A 17758-nucleotide genomic window follows, 5' to 3' on the forward strand; every position below is an offset into this window, starting at 1 on the left:
ACATTCGTTAAAATGGTTTTCTTTGACATTTTGTTCTGTAACGACATGTTTAGCGGTTGCGTGCTTGTAAAAATTTGCTGAAGCAACCGTGCCTTAGTAGGTAGGTGTTAAGTTTAAACAACTGCTACCAGCCGCAATTAAGACTAGGTGCAACCCAACTTTGGTTTACAGTTGTACCTAACATTAAAAATAATATAACGTAGGTATATCAACAGGGCGGTCTTAAGAGGAGGTTTACAAATTTACGGCCATACGAACGAAGCCATTGCGTGGCTATTTATAGTAATTTAGAGTGATGTTTATAATTTTTTTATGCTTGATCAAATAAATGGATTGTTACCAAAACTATACAAATAGATTTATTAAAGGACATAGTTTGTTTTGATATACATTTTTAGTTGAATTTATGTTTTATTCAATACAAAAAGTTGTCTTAAACTAGCCATATAATTCGTGAAAATTGGCAATAGTTCTTTTTTTTTACCCAGTAATGTGATTAAAAATCCATATTCTAGTACATTATAAGTCAATAAGACTATACTTCTGATATTCTGGTATTTTTTTCCAGTAAATTAGATGATTTTCAAGGACAGTTTTAGGGCTTCAAAGTTGAGTCTGTTATTTATTTAATTAAAACTAGATGCGGGAGATTGGACACTAGAAACTAAATAAAATAGATTTTGTAAATATGATACATTAAAGATTGATTTATTTTAAACATGTATTCAATAATATGAAAGTTCGTCCTATGATGGTAAATTTGGAGCTTGAAATCTTAGAATTTCATAGTTCAAGCGATAGCTGGCCCTTAAGCCATGCAGGGGTGACCAAAGTTTGGGGCTCATTTAAAAAGCCAAAAAAACGTGAATGAAAACATTACACTTAATGTAGGTATTGTTCAGTGACTTCAATTTGATTAGCTTTATTTAGCATGTATTTTTAGCCTCACTTTAAAATTACTGGATCGATTGAGATGCAACTTTTGCGGTTCGATAGCATACATAATCAGACTTTCAAATTGCGGTTTTGATCAAAATCCGTGGCGAAAGACTAAATTTTGACCTGACTTTACGTAGGCGAATTTCAAAGCTGATATGAGTTGAGTTTCCAATACAAATAGTTCAAATAATGTATTAAATTAAAGAAAATCGAATCTGCACCTCATAGTGGGATTCTTGTTTATTCAGATATCAAAGTTTAGGGTATTTATTTTATTCACAAGTTTTTTTTTTCATATATCAAGGAAGGTGGAGTCAATAAATAAAGTTGCCTACTTTCCTGTTTTTTTACCACAAATTATGGTGACTGGTTTAGGTACCTACCATTATTTTTCAAGTAAGTAAATACCTATAGGTCTATGGTAAATACATAAATAATTTATTATTCTGAACATTTACAGATTTTATAATGGTAGAGCTTTGTAGAGACATGGCTAAAATTACGTGGGAAGGTAGAAACAATTTTATTTTAACGTAAAAATTTCCGTAAAATTAAGTCTACATTTTTATTATTCATATTGCTATTTAATTAATAGAACAAGAAGAATAAATAAATAAAATAATAAAATAAAAAATGGAACGGAAACAAAAGAAAATTTTAAGAAAATCGCAGAATAACAAATGCGATCTTGACAAACGACGTAGGTTGTTAACAGCAATGCTACAACGCTACGATCGATACAACTTCGAGTAGTATTCAATTTAAATAATAAATTAAACATTAATTCAAAATAAAACCAAAAATAACTCAAAATAGGTAGGTAGGCAAATTTGCATTTAATTAAATTAAAATGTTTGTCAATTATGCATGGCACTCTCTTGAACTACTCGACTTTAATAAACATTCGAAATTTAAAATGATTTTACACTTTTTTTTTTAATTTTAGGGGTGTTTCATTTCATTCCAGGTTTTTGATTTGTCAATTTTTATTTTTAGATTCTTTTTAAGGCACTGATGTGTTTTTTTGCTGTTTATGATTTAAATTAAAAATGAATGTAATTTATATCAAAAAAGGCTTGCAATTTTCACTCACTGTAAAAGAACACTTAAATATTTCACTACATCTAATAAAAACACTGGATTCCGCATAGAGTTCCTTCACGTCACAGAAAATCAATATTGCCTACGCGTGCTTTGCTATTGGAAATTGTCATATTTTTTTAACACTTTTGGAAAACTTTAACATCACTGTATTTTTTTAAATATAATTTAGTGTAAAAAAATTCACATATTACATAATTTGTAGATGGATTGTAAAATGTTTTTCGTGCGCTCGTACGCGTAGGGTTCGTGCACCGTCGGGTTTGTTCGGCTATTTTCGACTGGGGGTGTGAGTCATTAGCCTTTGAGGGGTTGTTTTGCGTTCCTTTTCACGGGACCACCCTTGCGATTATTCTTGCTTTGGAAGCTTTTTAAACAAAAATGGCTGGATTTTAGGAACTTTATTAGCTGTATTGCTCCTTAGTTCCCGAATTTCAGGGAAATTACTGCATTTATCATCATCATCAACCCATGGCAGGCGTAGCTGGTCTATTCTCAGAATGAGGAAGGTTTGGCCATACCTAGTCCACCACGCTGGCCAAGTGTGGATTGACAGACTTCAGACACCTTTGATAACATCATGGAGAACTCTCAGGCATGCAGATTTCCTCACGTTTCCTTAACTGTTAAAGCAAGTGATTAAGTTTTTAATTGCATAAAACGCACATCCTTGGGAGTCGGGTTCGATCCCGGGCACGCACCACTAACCTTTTGCATTTATGTGTGTTTTTCAGAAATTTATTAATATCATTTGCTTTAACGGTGAAGGAAAACATCGTGAGGAAACCTGCATGCCTGAGAGTTCTCCATAATGTTCTCAAAGGTGTGTGAAGTCTACCAATCCGTACATGGCCGGCGTGGTAGACTATGTCCAAAAACCCTTCTCTCTGAGAGGAAACCCGTGCTCTGTAGTGAGCCGGCGATTGGTTGATCATGATGATGATGATCTAACTCTAAAAAGTTAGACTTGTACCTACCTTTTTAGAATTTCAAACTTTTGGGTCCACTGGTATTTCAAAGTCAACTCACTGCGTAGTGATAGAACTCGGAAATTTTGATCTGTTAGGTCCAGGGTTTGATTCGAATACCGTTTGAATAGTTTGGGATTTTATAATTTCTAAATTGACTCAGATCTGATCTGGTAGACCTCTTCAACCGCTTATGCCTATAAGCCCCGCAAATTGCTATTGCGCTGGAACCATGTATAATAACATCGATATGACGTCATTTTGACGTCAGCCGAAATAAAAATATACCATCAGCTCGAAACTTCAATCTAGTGCTGACGTCACTAAAATGACGGCCACGCTAATTAGCAATTTGCGGGACTTATTTTACCAGGTTATGAGCTAAGCGAAAATGTCCTGAAATAAAAAAGAGGACTGTCCGGAAAATCTTGGACGAATGGCCACTCTGTTGTTATTTTCCACTCGAATAAAATCAGAATAAAATAAATTATAATAATAATTAGTCAGCTTGTATTCAAATTGTACGATTAATAAACAATGCTTTGTTTAGTTGTTACTTTTCGACCTCAGGTGCTAGCAACCTTGGGTTCCAATTATTATTATTTTATTATCGCCCCTTTCCTTTGGATCCTTTTTAAGTATAATATATATCATCATCATCATCATCAGCCTGTGGACGTCCACTGTTGGACATAGGCCTTCCCTAAAGAGCGCCACCACACCCGGTTCTCAGCCATCCTCATCCAGCCACTTCCCGCCAGCCTCTTTATATCGTCGGTCCATTGTGCTGGAGGGCGTCCCACACTACGCTTGCTTAAACGCGGTCTCCACTCAAGGACTTTCCGCCTCCAACGGCCATCGCCTCTACGACAGGCATGACCTGCCCACTGCCACTTCAGCTTGCTAATAGTTTGGGCTATGTTCCTTGGTTCTCCTGCGGATCTCCTCATAATATATTTGGTAGGTATAATAATACTTATACTATTTTAACATGTACAACGTTTTCACGGGTATTATTCTGAGGAATTGATTATCATTTTGAAAACCATTAAAGATAAATAAAATTCAGTCAGGAAAAGTCCATCACCCTGGCTTAGTAGGTATGGAACATGAATTGGCAGATTTCACACATTTGAGAACGTTTTGGAGAAAATTCAGGCATGCAGATTTCCTCACGAAGTTTCCTTCACTGTTAGAGCCAGTGATATTTGATTGCTTAAAACGCACTATGCTCCGAAAATTAAAGGTGCATGCTCGGGATCGAACCCCGAATTTACTAGAATTAATTTATCTATTCAAAAAGTGTTACAGATTGAACACCCCATCGAAACATGGAAAAGACCATGAAAAATTGGAATAATCAATGTACAATCGATGTAATAACATGTTGGTTACATGTTCAGTTGCATTTTAATTCCACGCTCGACCGTCAAATTGAAGGTAGGTTCTACATTTTAGGTTTTATTAATTTTGTTACTAATTTATCTTAGTTACTAGCTCTTTTTATGTCGATTGGGGGACTCTTACGAACATGCGCTGGTGTCTCTCTTGCGCGACGCCCAGTGGACTCATCTTGGACTATCTATATTATATTCACGGTTTTCAGATTTTTCCCCTAATGTCTGCTATAAGACCTACCTATCTGTCTGATCGTCTATCAGACATACAAACAGACGGACAACAAAGTGTTCCTATAAGGGTTCCGTTTTTACTTTTGAGGTACGGAACCCTAAATTTTTTTCTTAGCTTAGGTACTTAGTGATGATTATTTTTAGCCGTTAACCCTATTGACCTAGGTAATTTAATTGCTTAAAACTGACCTAACTCCTAAGAGTAGCGTCGGAATCGAACCCCGGCCTCTTCAAATAGGATTCCGAATCACCGCTTTGCTTTAACAAGCTGTGATAGGTCGGGGGTTCGATCCCGGGCATGCACCTCTAACTTATCGGAGTTATGTGCGTTTTAAGTACTTACATAATTAAATGTCACTTGCTTTAACGGTAAAGGAAAACATTGTGAGAAAAACCTGCAATGTGCTCCACAGTTCTCCATAATGTTCTCAAAAGTGTGTGAAGTCTACCATCAACACATGGCCAGCGTGGTAGACTTTGGCCAAAAACCTTTCTCATTCTGAGAGGAGACCCGTGCTCTGTAGTGAGCCGGCGATGGGTTGATCATGAAGATTTGCTTTAATTACAGCTTCCAAAAATGTCTTACTACAACAAATACATACCGATTTCCGAAGAGCGCTACAACGCCCTGAACGCCCGGTATGAGGAATTCCTAAAGGTGGTGGACTCCAAAACCGTGGACCCGATCAAAGTATTCGAACCCCTGTCTCCTAAACAAATTGAAGAGATTATGCTGATAAGAGAAGTTAGCAAGGAGTTGCAGAGGAAGAAAGAGGAAGATATGAAGAAAATGGTAACTTTTCTGTAGATTTTCTTCTCAGGCGAAAGCTTTACCTGTCTTTTAAATCTTTTATTGCAGCGAAACCAAAAGGAGGGTTATGTGTTTGACCTGTATGTAAGTCTGTTCCATATGTCCGCTTGTCATTATTCAGCGGCTCAACCGATTTTGATAAAATATGATACGTCATTAGATTCGTTGTGATGGCGCGAGCGTCACTGGGTAGGTACCTAAAATTCTTAAAAAAATTATAAACACTTTAATGTGCGGGCTGAAAAAGATGCAGTGCAAACCGCAGACGGGTTTTTTGAAAACTTTTTAAATTACTTCAAGATTTTTAATGTTGTCCCACCAGTCCATAGTTGGATATAGGCTTGTAGAGATTATCACACGCCCGCCGCCACCGCCTGGATACAGCGACTCCCTATACGACTCGTTTGATGTCCGTTTCTCGTTTGAGGGTTTCCGGTATGCGAGGTCGCCAATCTATCACCTTGGGCCTTGGGATCCCAACATCTATTAAGTTTTACAGGAGTTAATTTAGAAATAAACTCACCCAAGCGGGGAATCGAATCGGAGGCCTCACAATCCCACTTCAGAAGTTGCTAAAAATCTTCCGCTAGAAATATTTTTACATAATCTACTAAAGGCTTATAACAGAGGTTCCTGCGTTAGTGAAGCGGTGCGGGAGGGGTGTGCTGACGTGAAGCGAGAGCTCAGTGATTCGTAAACTTGTGACAACTGGCACTCCTCCCTAGGGCTGTCTTAGGCCGTGCCGGCGCCCTTGGTCACACAAGAATTTGGGGCCCTATTGGAAAGTAAAAAAGTGAATGACAAAAAAATTTAACAAATTTTTCATCTGTAGAAAAAAGGAAATAAGGCCTTTCCGGGCCCCCTTGATGAGGGGGGCCCTGGGCTCGGGCACCGCTCCACTACCGCAGGAGCCTACTCAGTTATGTCTTATATGCGCTATGCCTATAACTTTTTAATTTTATTTGTTGCAGAAAGCAGCAGAGACTGCGGAAGTTGAAATCAAGGAGAATAATATAAATGGGACTGCAGAGAATTTAGCTATAAAAGTTTAACATAAAATAATTATATACATACCTAATAAAAAAATTAAAAAAAAAAAATTACTGATATACTTAATAATATTTCAATTTTGTCATAAAAGTTGTTTAATTAATTCCCTTTTGGCCTATCCGATTAACCGATTTTGACGAGTTACTAAGATAGCTTGCATCTTGAGGACGGACATAGGCTAATTTTTATCCCAGAAAAATCAGTTTTCATATGAAATATACAGAGATAGCAAATAATATGTAGGAATTTTTCACACTAAAAAGACAGAGTACATCAACAGATAATAAGTTGTCAATTTTTTGTACCCTACTTGAGCAAATAAAAATTATTGATATTGATAGCTTGAATCCTCGGGATGGCCATAGGCTGTTTTTTGTCTCAGAAACCAGTACCCACAGGATTTTTAAATACATAACTATATCCAGTGGATATTATCCACACAGGTGAAGCCTCCGGCATCATAATATAATAATGCACCTACCTACCTACATAACAGTATGACGTGATTATTGATAGTCCAACTAATAAGCAAGCCTGAACCAATTTTGATGACATTTGTATGGATTAAAGTCATCAAGTGTTAATGGTTAAAATCACTGTTATTTAATTGTTTTAGACACCAATAGCTAAAATAAATACACAAAATTTAATGTTAGCATAAAAAAGTATAATTATTTATTAATAATACATGATATATGTATAAACTAAATTTAAAACTAAGAATTGTCTGTCATTACATCCTCGTCTTCATCCTCTGGCTCTGCCAGGTCCGGGTGACACACTCGGATGTGAAGGTTGAGATTGATTTTAACGATAAAACTCTTCCCACATGTCATACATTTGTGAGGTCTCTTCACGTCATCATCAATCGTTGAAGGATGCGCCCGGGCAATGTGAGTTCGAACCAATGAAGAGTGCATTGTCCTATCGCATTGCGTACATTTAACGTGACAATCCATCGGCTGCCCTTCGTGACTCTGACGATGCTTCTCCATCGTTATTTTCGACACAAACAACTTGTGACAACAATCACATTTGAAATTTTTGACTTTAGTATGTTTCTTCATGTGAATCTTCAAACAGTTCTTCGTGGGAAACATCTCATCACATTTAGAACATTTGAACTTCTTTATATCGTTGTGTAGCTGCATGTGGAGCTTCAAGTACGCTTGTCCCGTGAAATTCTTGTTACAAATCTCACAGTTGATGGTACTCGTAGCGGAATGACTCTGCATATGGCTTTTTAGGAACTGTGCGGCGACGAAGCTGCGGTCGCAGACGTGGCAAATGTACTTTTTGGAAGTGTTACCTTCGTGCTTGCTGCGGTGGATGTCGAGATGATACTGCGAGTTGACCTTCACGTCGCACTGATCGCATTTGAACTTCCTGCGTTTCTTCGGACCCTCTTTCGCCGTCGCGGGCTCTGGCTCCATCACTGGACCGTCTTTGTCGTTCCCGTGGAACTTCTTGTGCAACATCAAATACTCCATACCTTCGAACGCCAGGTCGCACACGTCGCAGCGATACCTTCCCTCGGTCGGCTTATTAACTTGCATCTCGTAAGTCATATTGTCTTGTCCGTTGTAAGCTTCTGCCATCTTCTCGCGTTTCACTGAGGATCTGTTGTCGTTCTGTACTTGTTTGTCGCTGCCGGCCGGCTCCATCATACTTTTCATCCAGTGGTCAGTAATTCTTACGCCAGACTTTGTCTCCATTTGCAGTGACGCTACGGAGACATTTCAGCGGGCGGGATATTGATCCGTAGAAAGACTTATTCTTCTCGTAAAATAACATTGAACTTGCTGTTATTATAACAATTAGCGGCATTAACGCACTGTTGACATTATTGTTTCCGAAATCTTAAAAGTTTTTCCAAGTGAAACACAAAAGCGAGCCTTGTTACAGTAACATAAATTCCAAAAGAGAAGCGAACGCGTTGGTTTTTTTTTGCCCACAGCTAATGACAGCGCAGCTATAACTTTTTAACTTTGACAACAAGTTTGTTGCCAGTGCAAAAAATGTATAATTATATAAAATTAGGCATTAGGCATAATATCATATGAATAAAAAATAGAATATCCAAGAAAAAAAATATTGCTATTTTAATAGTTCTGCAATAGATATTATTTTTACTGGCCTGCATCAAGAAGGTACCTGTAATATTTTTGTTACTAACTAGCTGTGATACAGTTTGACCAACTAATACAGATTGAAATTCTGAAATCTTTGCTATTTTGCATGGAAATGTAATAATTTCAATGTCTCTATCGAGTTTGGTATAAATTAAAGATTTCATTGAATAGATTCGAAAAATCTAAAAAAAAGAGAATGAACTGTTCTTTTGGGGTGGTATTTATAGTAGAGTACCTAGGTAACAGTCAGGTTTTACCATTTTGACTTGTAGTATAATTAAATATCTGATGAATAGAAGTGGGAAAATAGAAACTAAGATTTTCACATTATGATTTTAATTTATTTACAAATTAAATACTTTTAATTATTTTCTTACAAAATTAACAGAAGAGCCTATTTACATGCTAAACTATTGAAGCAATATTTATTCTATGTTGTAATCATTGTATTGTCTAAAATGTTGTTAAAATAAATATATTATGGAGTTCCAAGTATTTCTTAACATAGTTTTGCTTTAGTATTTTTTTTTATAAGAAATGTATATAGTAAGTATCACATGTACAGGAAAATCAAAGAGCAATACAAGTTAGTTATATAAATACAACAGTAGATTCCAGCTATATTTTTAGTCATAAAAATCTAGCAACAATAAAATAATAACTACCTAAATCTACGCCTACATTGCAACTTACAAACACCGAAAAAAGCTTTTAAAAATTGCTTTTCAGAAAAACGGCAGTAAGGTGAAAAAGAAGAGTTGCACCAAAAATATTTTTGTTTGGTTGATTGATGAAAATGTATGTTGCAAATTGCAATGTATAATATTCCATGTTTTCATTTCATACTATCTACTATTAGTTATTAGTTCCTAGTTCTTCAGCAATGATGGAGATACATTTTTGCCTAAGACATTTTCTTTGTATTTAAGTTTTTCAACATGAGTAGGGTCTTTTAGTAGTTCATCTTCTAGCCTCTCAAACCTCTGATCTTGTACTGGTTCTGAAAACAATAATTATTTTTCATATAAGTATGTACTGGTAGGTAGGTACTTAACTAGTTTATTTATGTTAAGAACTAGTTCTGGTCAACTGGTATGTTCACTAAGTAGGGTTCCAAATTCCAATGCAGATACTGAGTTAAATAACTATAAATAATTGTAGTTTTAAATAAGTAGTTTTTAATTGTAATTTCTGGTACTCACTGTTATAAGGTGTATATCTATCAGATAAAAGGCTCTCTAAATTGTAGCCTATTATTCCAACGACCGCTGCTACCGGCAGAGTCACATAAGCCACATTCGATCGCAGAAATTGTAGTAGTATCGGCCACATCTAAAATAATTTACATTAATGCTTATTACGGGAACGCAAAACAAATAGGTTTAGGGGCATAGGGGTTAGTTTATTTACCGTGTTTAGGTACCTACATAAATCTAACAATTATCGCGATAACCTTAAACATAGATTTTAGTCAAATAAATAAACATACCTTACTTAGCAATATTTAATAAATCACGCACTTCAATGGTTTAAATATAGGTAACTTTTAATTTTATCTAATGTTTTTAGGTTATAAAAACGAAACAAAAATAAGATTTAAGAATGACATTTCACATTACTTGACAGTTTGACACTTAACAGTGACGTAAGATACACAGCGTTGCCAGAGGATGTACGGCAAATCCTACGGATCCTTGGAGTTAGTTAACTACTTTGTAGATTTTTTTGAGAAGTAAAATGTCACAAATGAAAATTCAGTCCTTTCGAAAAGATACATAGTTACAAATACACCAATTATAATATTAAGGCCGAAGAAACGAAGATGAACATGATCAAAATGTACGGATTACCGGAACCTACCTAAAAATCGATTTTTGTCTATTCAATCACTAATGTCAAATTGATGGGCTCTTACCTGTCATTATCAGCCAGCTGATACCTATTTGATAAAAAATCAAAATATAACCTTAAAAATACCAAAATTTAAACAACTCTTTTAAGTACTGATTGAAATAGTTGCATCGTCTACCTATTTATTAAAATGATGACACAAACACATTTCCTGAACACAATACCTCAAATACTCATTAAAAGAATGCTAGATTCTTCAATGAACTTGGGCCGCTTATTACTCCGAAGTCAGAGCACAAAAGCTACAAAGAAAAAGACTGCAAGTTCTGTGTACCGTACGATGAATATATTTGATAGGAAAGCGAAGATTTTACAGAAAGAACGAGCTGCGCAAAGTGAGGATTATCATTTATCTGAGTATATCAAAGAGGAAGTAGGATGGCGGACCGCTGATCGCATTTTCGATATAAAAAGAACGTTTACGAATGCTGTGGAATTGGGTAAGTAGAGTTTATTGAAGAAATTTACGGTATGAAAACTCGTCGCCTCAAATATGGGCTTAGAAAAGAAGCCAACTAGGAATCCAACCCTCTAACAGGTTGAGTGGCACGAGCATCAGCGGAGGGCCTTAGCAATATGCGAAAGTGTGTCTGTCTGTCTGCTATGTTTCCGAGGCCCATATGTTTAACTGATTTCGATGAAATTTGGTACAAAGTTAGCTTAAATCGCGGAGAAGTACATAGGCTACTTTTTGTCCTGGAAAATCAAAGAGTTCTAGAGGATTTTGAAATACTTAATCTAAATCTACGTGGATGAAGTCGCGGACGCGTTCCAGTGAGATTTTTAAAAAACATAGATTAGCATGGACAAAGTTGTAGTTGCAGGCATCATCTAGTTAAGATGATGTGGTCTTGTTAGTGAGAGGTCCCGGGTTCGATTCCCGGCGGCGAATTTTACAATGTCTAAATATCTGGTCTGGTCTAGTGGGAAGCTTCAGCTGTGGCTAGTTACCACCCTACCGGCAAAACTGGGCCGAGCGACTTATCATTCTGGTACGATGTTGTGTACAAAACCAAAGGGGTATGGATTTAATATAAAGTACCATACCAGGTTAGCCCGCTTCCGTCTTAGACTGCATCATCACTTACCACCAGGTGAGATTGCAGTTAAGGGCTAATTTGTATCTGAATAAAAAAAAAAGAAATAATAAATTTTCCATAATTTAAGGTGCAGGCAGAGGCTATGTGTCCCGTCACTTTCTACCAGACAGTGTGGAAAAGGTCACCTTATGTGATTCATCACAGACACATCTAGACAAAGCAATAGTAGGCGATGGAGTCAAGTGTGACAAGGTGCTAATGGATGAAGAGAATTTTCAAGTAAGTAAGTAGATCTGATTGTTTTGTTGCGACATATGAGCGAGTACCACTAACAATAATTAAGGAGCTGGCAGACAAAACAGTGTAATTATACGTCTGATCAAGTACTTTTTCTTTTCTTTAATCCAGATATTTTTGTCCACTGAATACAAATCTGAACTCATTTTCAAGCAAAATGGTCTAATGATTGAAGCTCATTTCATGGTTTAACGACATGTTTTAATTTAGATAACGGGTACATAACCTTTCGAAAGAGAGTAGTTCGCTACTGCCCATTACAGCTCAAACTTCTTCTCTCGCAGCATGCAGTCCCGTCGTGACCACGACCCGTGCAAGTTGGTCGAAATATCGACGAATAAAAAATCGTGGTTATGTACCCGTTATCATTAAAAAATTGTCTTAAACTGTATTGAAATTGAGTCCAAAGTTCATGATTTCAATCACTAAATACAAACCAAACTCATTTAGCCAATAAGGCACAGGTTTTTTCTTCTCTCTTCTATCCGTGATCAGTCTTTGAATAAAATTAATAAACAGATATGGAGTTCTTGAATATTCACAATTTAGACTTTACCCATCCAGCAATGTGAGTTGTGACCTCCCTTCAAGATGAATTAATATAATGATTTTACTATAATTTTGTTGACCAATCTTGTCCAAGATATACATAACTAGCGACCCGCCGACTATGCACGGGTAGCTTATTACAATTTTTTGAAAATTAAATATAAGTAGCCTATTGTTAGTCAGGAATAAAATAAAAATAGATAAAAATATTTTTTATTCAATTAAATTTTTACCAGTACTCTTGAAGTCAAATGAATATCTACCACTGGTTCGGAATGCCTTTCGTACGGAGAAAAACCAGCAAGAAACTCGGCGTTTGCTCAATAATGTCGCTGCCATTGGTGAAAGAATTTTCCAAATCGTTTCAGTAGTTCCAGAGGTTACCCCCTACAAACAAACTAACAAACTTTACCTCTTTATAATATTAATACAGATATATTGTACCAAGAGCTTTTAAATTAATTTAAAATGAAGGCTACTTTAAATTAATTTAAGATTTTAAATTAGTTTGCAATTATTCTATCGTTTTCAGTTTCCCGAAAATAGTGTGGACTTGCTGGTCTCGTCACTAGCTCTGCATTGGGTCAATGATTTGCCAGGATGCTTTGACAAAGTTATGCAGTGCTTGAAACCTGATGGGGTATGTATATTAATCTATAGTATTCTCTATATTCATATTAAATTATAATATAAACTAGCTTATGCTCGCAACTTCGTCCGCATGGTCAAATTCCAAACTAACATTTCACCCCCTTAGGAGTTAAAATAGGAGTTTGGGACCCCTTAAGAGTTTTAGAAATTTCACCCCCCTTAGGGGTTGAAATTTCTAAAATCCTTTCTTAGCGGATGTCTACGTCTAGCTATCCCTATCTGCATACCAAATTTCAGCCCAATTCGTCCAGTAGTTTGAGCTGTACGTTGATAGATCAGTCAGTCATTCAGTCAGTCAGTTAGTCAGTCAGTCTCAGTCAGTCAGTCGGTCAAGTATTAGGCTTATGCTCGCGACTTCGGCCGCGTGGACTACGTAAAATTCCAATCGCCATTTAACCCACTTAGGGGTAGAATTTCGAAAAATCCTTTCTTAGTGGATACTTACTCTTTATAAAGAACACACCCTCCATATTTCATGTCTCTAGGACCAGCGATTTAGGCTGTGTGTTGATATATAAGTCAGTCAGTCAGGACTTTGAATTTTATATATACACTAGATGATAGATAAAAGCTGTGATAGCCTAGTGGTCAGGACGTCCGCCTTCCAATCGGAGGTCGGAAGTTCGATCCCGGGCACGCACCTCTAACTTTTCGGAGTTATGTGCGTTTTTAAGTAATTAAAATATCACTTGCTTTAACGGTGAAGGAAAACATCGTGAGGAAATCTGCATGCCTGAGAGTTCTCCATAATGTTCTCAAAGGTGTGTGAAGTCTGCCAATCCGCACTTGGCCAGCGTGGTAGACTATGGCCTCTCTTTTTCTCACTCTACTTCTCACTCTGAGAGGAGACTAAGGTATGGAATACTCTTCCACGGTATGTGTTTCCTACCAACTACAACCCGGGTATCTTTAAAACAAGAGTGAATAGGCATCTTCTAGGTAAACGCGTCCCATCTTAGGCCGCATCATCACTTTCCATCAGGTGTGATTGCGGTCAAGCGTTTGCCTATAATGAATAAAAAAAAAAAAAAGACCGGTGCTCTGTAGTGAGCCGGCGATGGGTTGATCATGATGATGATGGTATTCCTTCGTCAGGTGTTCGTAGCCTGCGTGTTTGGTGGGGATACACTCGCGGAACTCCGCCAAGCTCTGCAGCTGGCGGAGAGCGAGCGGCTGGGGGGAGTGCACCCTCACATATCGCCCTTCACCAGGATACGAGACATAGGAGGCTTGCTTAACGCGTATGTATTGCTTTTTTAAGACTTAATTTTAAAAAAAACCGGCCAAGTGCGACTCAGGCTCTCGCAACAAGGGTTTCGTACTACAGTCGTATTTTTTCGACATTTTGCACGATAATTCAAAAACTATGATGCATAAAAATAAATAAAAATCTGTTTTGGAATGCCCAGGTAAAGCCCTTTCATATGATACCCCACTTGATATAGTTATCTTACTTCGAAAATTGAAAATACTAATTATCAGTTCATGACCATAATTAGATTTTTTTTGTATGATGTAACCACAAATTCAGGGTTTTCAGATTTTTCCCCAAATGTCTGCTATAAGACCTACCTACCTGCCAAATTTCATGATTCTAGGTCAACGGGAAGTACCCTGTAGGTTTCTTGACAGACCGACAGACAGACAGACAAAAAAGTGATCCTATAAGCCATAAGGGTTCCGTTTTTCCGTTCCGTTCGTCATGAAACAAAATTCGTGTAATTTTCGGTATAGTAGAAGCAATTTGAAATCAATTGCTAGATTTTAATCAAAATTATTGGGAAGTGAAGATAGGTAAATACCTACATGTTTAGAAATAAAATATTCGGTTTCCAGGGCAGGTTTCACCCTTCAAACAGTGGACGTAGACTCGATGACAGTGTGGTACCCCTCAATGTGGCATGTGATGAGTGACCTGCGTGCACTGGGCGAGTCAAACGCGGCGTTTAACCGCCCACTGCGGTTGCAACGCTCGACTCTGTTCGCCGCCGCCGCTATCTACGACGAGATGTATGGCAAGGTAGGACTGTGACGCATTGAATGACCTGCGCGCACTGGGCGAGTCAAACGCCGCGTTTAACCGCCCGCAGCGGTTGCAACGCTCGACTCTGTTCGCCGCCGCCGCTATCTACGACGAGATGTATGGCAACTGACAAGGTAGGACAGTGACGCATTGAGTGACCTGCACGCACTGGGTGAGTCAAACGCGGCGTTTAACCGCCCGCTGCGGTTGCAACGCTCGACTCAGTTCGCCGCCACCGTTATCTACGATGAGATGTATGCAGGCAAAGTAGGATTGTGACTCATTGACTGACCTGCGCGCACTGGGCGAGTCAAACGCCGTGTTTAACCGCCCACTGCGGTTGCAAAGCTCGACTCTGTTCGCCGCCGCCGCTATCTACGACGAGATGTATGGCAAGGTAGGACTGTAACGCATTGACCGACTTGCGCGCACTGGGCGAGTCAAACGCCGCGTTTAACCGCCCGCTGCGGTTGCAACGCTCGCTCGGCTCAGTTCGCCGCCGCCGTTATCTACGATGAGATGTATGCAGGCAAAGTAGGATTGTGACGCATTGGCTGACCTGCGCGCACTGGGCGAGTCAAACGCCGCGTTTAAGCGCCCGCTGCGGTTGCAACGCTCGACTCAGTTCGCCGCCGCCGTTATCTACGATGAGATGTATGCAGGCAAGGTAGGATTGTGACGCATTGACTGACCTGCGCGTACTGGGTGAGTCAAACGCCGCGTTTAACCGCCCGCTGCGGTTGCAACGCTCGACTCAGTTCGCCGCCACCGTTATCTACGATGAGATGTATGCAGGCAAAGTAGGATTGTGACGCATTGACTGACCTGCGCGCACTGGGCGAGTCAAACGCCGCGTTAAAGCGCCCGCTGCGGTTGCAACGCTCGACTGTGTTCGCTCTGCGGGTATCAGTCTTGAGTTGTACTTTATGCAAAAATAAGATCAGAGTAGAAGTTGACCGATTTTGATGAAACAGTTATGCATTTTTTTTTGCTTTGTAGTTGTGCCTACTCGTAATTACTTTAGCCTAAAACACTTTGGACATTAAAAAAAACCGGCCATGTTGGAGTCATATTCACGCACCGAGGGTTCCGTACTACAGTCGTATTCTTTCGACATTTTGCACGATAAATCAAAGACTATTATGCATAAAAATAAATAAAAATCTGTTTTAGAATGTACAGGTAAAGTATTATGTAGTATTATATACCCTTTCATAATATTATGACATCCCACTTGACATACAGTTATCTTACTTTGAAAATTGAAAATACTAATTATTAGTTCATGAACACATTTTAATTTTTTTTTGTGATGTAACCACAAATACATAGATTTTAAATTTTTTCCTTTAGGTACTTGTGCTATAAGACCTACCTACCTGCCAAATTTCATGATTCTAGGTCAATGGAATGTACCCTATAGGTTGACAGACACGACAGATGGACGGATAGACAGAGAGACAACAAAGTGGTCCTATAAGGTTTCCATGATTTTTTTAATTCCAGGAAGTTCCAGACCGCAAATCCAGGGGTGTTCCAGCTACGTACCAAATAATAAACTTCCTCGGCTGGAAACCAGATCCGTCCCAACCTAGACCGATGGAGAGAGGCACTGGCGAGTTGTCGTTGAAGGATTTGCACAAAATTGATGAAATTATCAAAGATACCAAGAAAATTGAATTGACTGAAGATGATAAGAAATAAAAAGTACCTACTATTGCGAAATATTTGATTTTTATTTAAGTAAAATACAATAATTATTTTATGTTACTACGCAATATACTCTATCCACGGAGAGAAGTTAATATACTTAGGCCTCTCTCTGTTACGTAATCCCCTACAAATAACAAAGACAAAAAACTCAGTGGTCGTTAAGAATTTTGAGTGGCCAACCAATCATCGAACCTATGGTTTTTTTACTACTCTACTTATACTATTATATTAGAGAACCTATATTTAAAAAAAACCATTCGAAATTCGATTCGATAACATACATAGTACGCGACAGGTAGCGATGGCAATCGGGGAGGAAACGCCCCGCACACCCGCGCTAACCCGGTGTGGCTGCCATGTGGGTGTGCAGGGCGTCCCCCCGCCTCACATCCCGATAGCTACCTCAACCTGTCGCGGACTATAGCTTCGATTATGGTTGGCCACTCAAACTGGTGGTTAACATCCACTGAGTTTTTTGTCCTTGTCGTTTGTATGGGATTACGTAACAGAGAGGTCCCTATACTCCGTTTCTCTCCGTGGATATAGTATAGATAGATCATTCTTCTTACTTTGCTTGAACACAAATCTTATATTCTATGAAACCGTCAAAATTCTCAAGATTAGTATGGGGGCTGATTCTCTTGTACACAATCTCTAAACTAAACTAAATTAACAGGTCTAAATCTAGTGCTATCCTTTTCCGCAAGCAGCATTATGAAAGGGATAGCTAAAGATTTAGATGTGTCAGTTTAGTTTAGTTTAGAGATTGCCACCGGAATTAGCCACACTGGGATGGCCTTGGAGTTATTAAAGCAAATGAGCTCGCTTTTTTGTTCAGAATGACCCGTCTAGTATGTAGAGGTCGTTGACTGTTATTCACACATAAGCTAACCTGGTTTCTAGCTAGTTTCCTCCTTCCTCCATGGTTATTCACTCTCGATT

General features: G+C 38.2%; 5 protein-coding genes across 12 annotated transcripts in view; 2 read left to right on the forward strand and 3 right to left on the reverse strand.

The window, feature by feature from the left end:
• sff (sugar-free frosting) overlaps positions 1-2291 on the reverse strand; it is a 56439-nt gene extending 54148 nt beyond the window's left edge. For all 3 annotated transcript variants that reach the window (XM_069501000.1, XM_069500999.1, XM_069500998.1), the window contains exon 1: positions 2033-2291. The gene's annotated coding sequence lies outside the window, so the exon portion shown is untranslated. The remainder of the gene's footprint in view (positions 1-2032) is intronic.
• LOC117985573 (uncharacterized) overlaps positions 1-6550 on the forward strand; it is a 240469-nt gene extending 233919 nt beyond the window's left edge. For 4 of the 5 annotated variants that reach the window (XM_069501026.1, XM_069501023.1, XM_069501025.1 and 1 more), the window contains exons 2-3: positions 5208-5432; positions 6422-6550. In XM_069501026.1, the coding sequence (XP_069357127.1) occupies positions 5217-5432; positions 6422-6502 (297 nt within the window). In that variant the 5' untranslated portion in view covers positions 5208-5216 and the 3' untranslated portion in view covers positions 6503-6550. Of the gene's footprint in view, positions 1-4378; positions 4449-5207; positions 5433-6421 lie in introns of those variants that run through there. The other variant, XM_034972331.2, reaches the window with a different exon arrangement.
• Positions 6551-7145: 595 nt separating this feature from the next.
• On the reverse strand, positions 7146-8465 carry LOC117985572 (zinc finger protein 155-like). Its single transcript, XM_034972330.2, has one exon. The coding sequence runs from the start codon at positions 8213-8215 to the stop codon at positions 7217-7219; it is 999 nt and encodes a 332-aa protein (XP_034828221.1). The 5' UTR covers positions 8216-8465; the 3' UTR covers positions 7146-7216.
• A 567-nt stretch (positions 8466-9032) lies between these two features.
• Positions 9033-10255, reverse strand: LOC117985574 (small integral membrane protein 12). Of its 2 annotated transcripts, none has more exons than XM_034972332.2 (3): positions 10122-10255; positions 9835-9964; positions 9033-9632 (listed from the first exon to the last, which is right to left on the reverse strand). In XM_034972332.2, exons 2-3 carry the CDS (start codon positions 9962-9964, stop codon positions 9502-9504), a joined length of 261 nt encoding a protein of 86 aa, XP_034828223.1. In that variant the 5' UTR covers positions 10122-10255; the 3' UTR covers positions 9033-9501. The 2 variants fall into 2 exon arrangements, with proteins under 2 accessions (XP_034828223.1, XP_069357128.1); XM_069501027.1 differs by having other exon boundaries at positions 10127-10254.
• A 278-nt stretch (positions 10256-10533) lies between these two features.
• LOC117985575 (arginine-hydroxylase NDUFAF5, mitochondrial) lies at positions 10534-16828 on the forward strand. The gene is made up of 6 exons (XM_034972334.2): positions 10534-10983; positions 11711-11862; positions 12962-13069; positions 14176-14321; positions 14917-15100; positions 16610-16828. The coding sequence occupies exons 1-6, from the start codon at positions 10674-10676 to the stop codon at positions 16805-16807; spliced, it is 1098 nt and encodes a 365-aa protein (XP_034828225.1). The 5' UTR covers positions 10534-10673; the 3' UTR covers positions 16808-16828.
• The last annotated feature ends 930 nt before the right edge of the window (positions 16829-17758 follow it).

This window comes from Maniola hyperantus, chromosome 9 (genome assembly GCF_902806685.2).
Source record: "Maniola hyperantus chromosome 9, iAphHyp1.2, whole genome shotgun sequence".
NCBI classification, from domain to species: domain Eukaryota; kingdom Metazoa; phylum Arthropoda; class Insecta; order Lepidoptera; family Nymphalidae; genus Maniola; species Maniola hyperantus.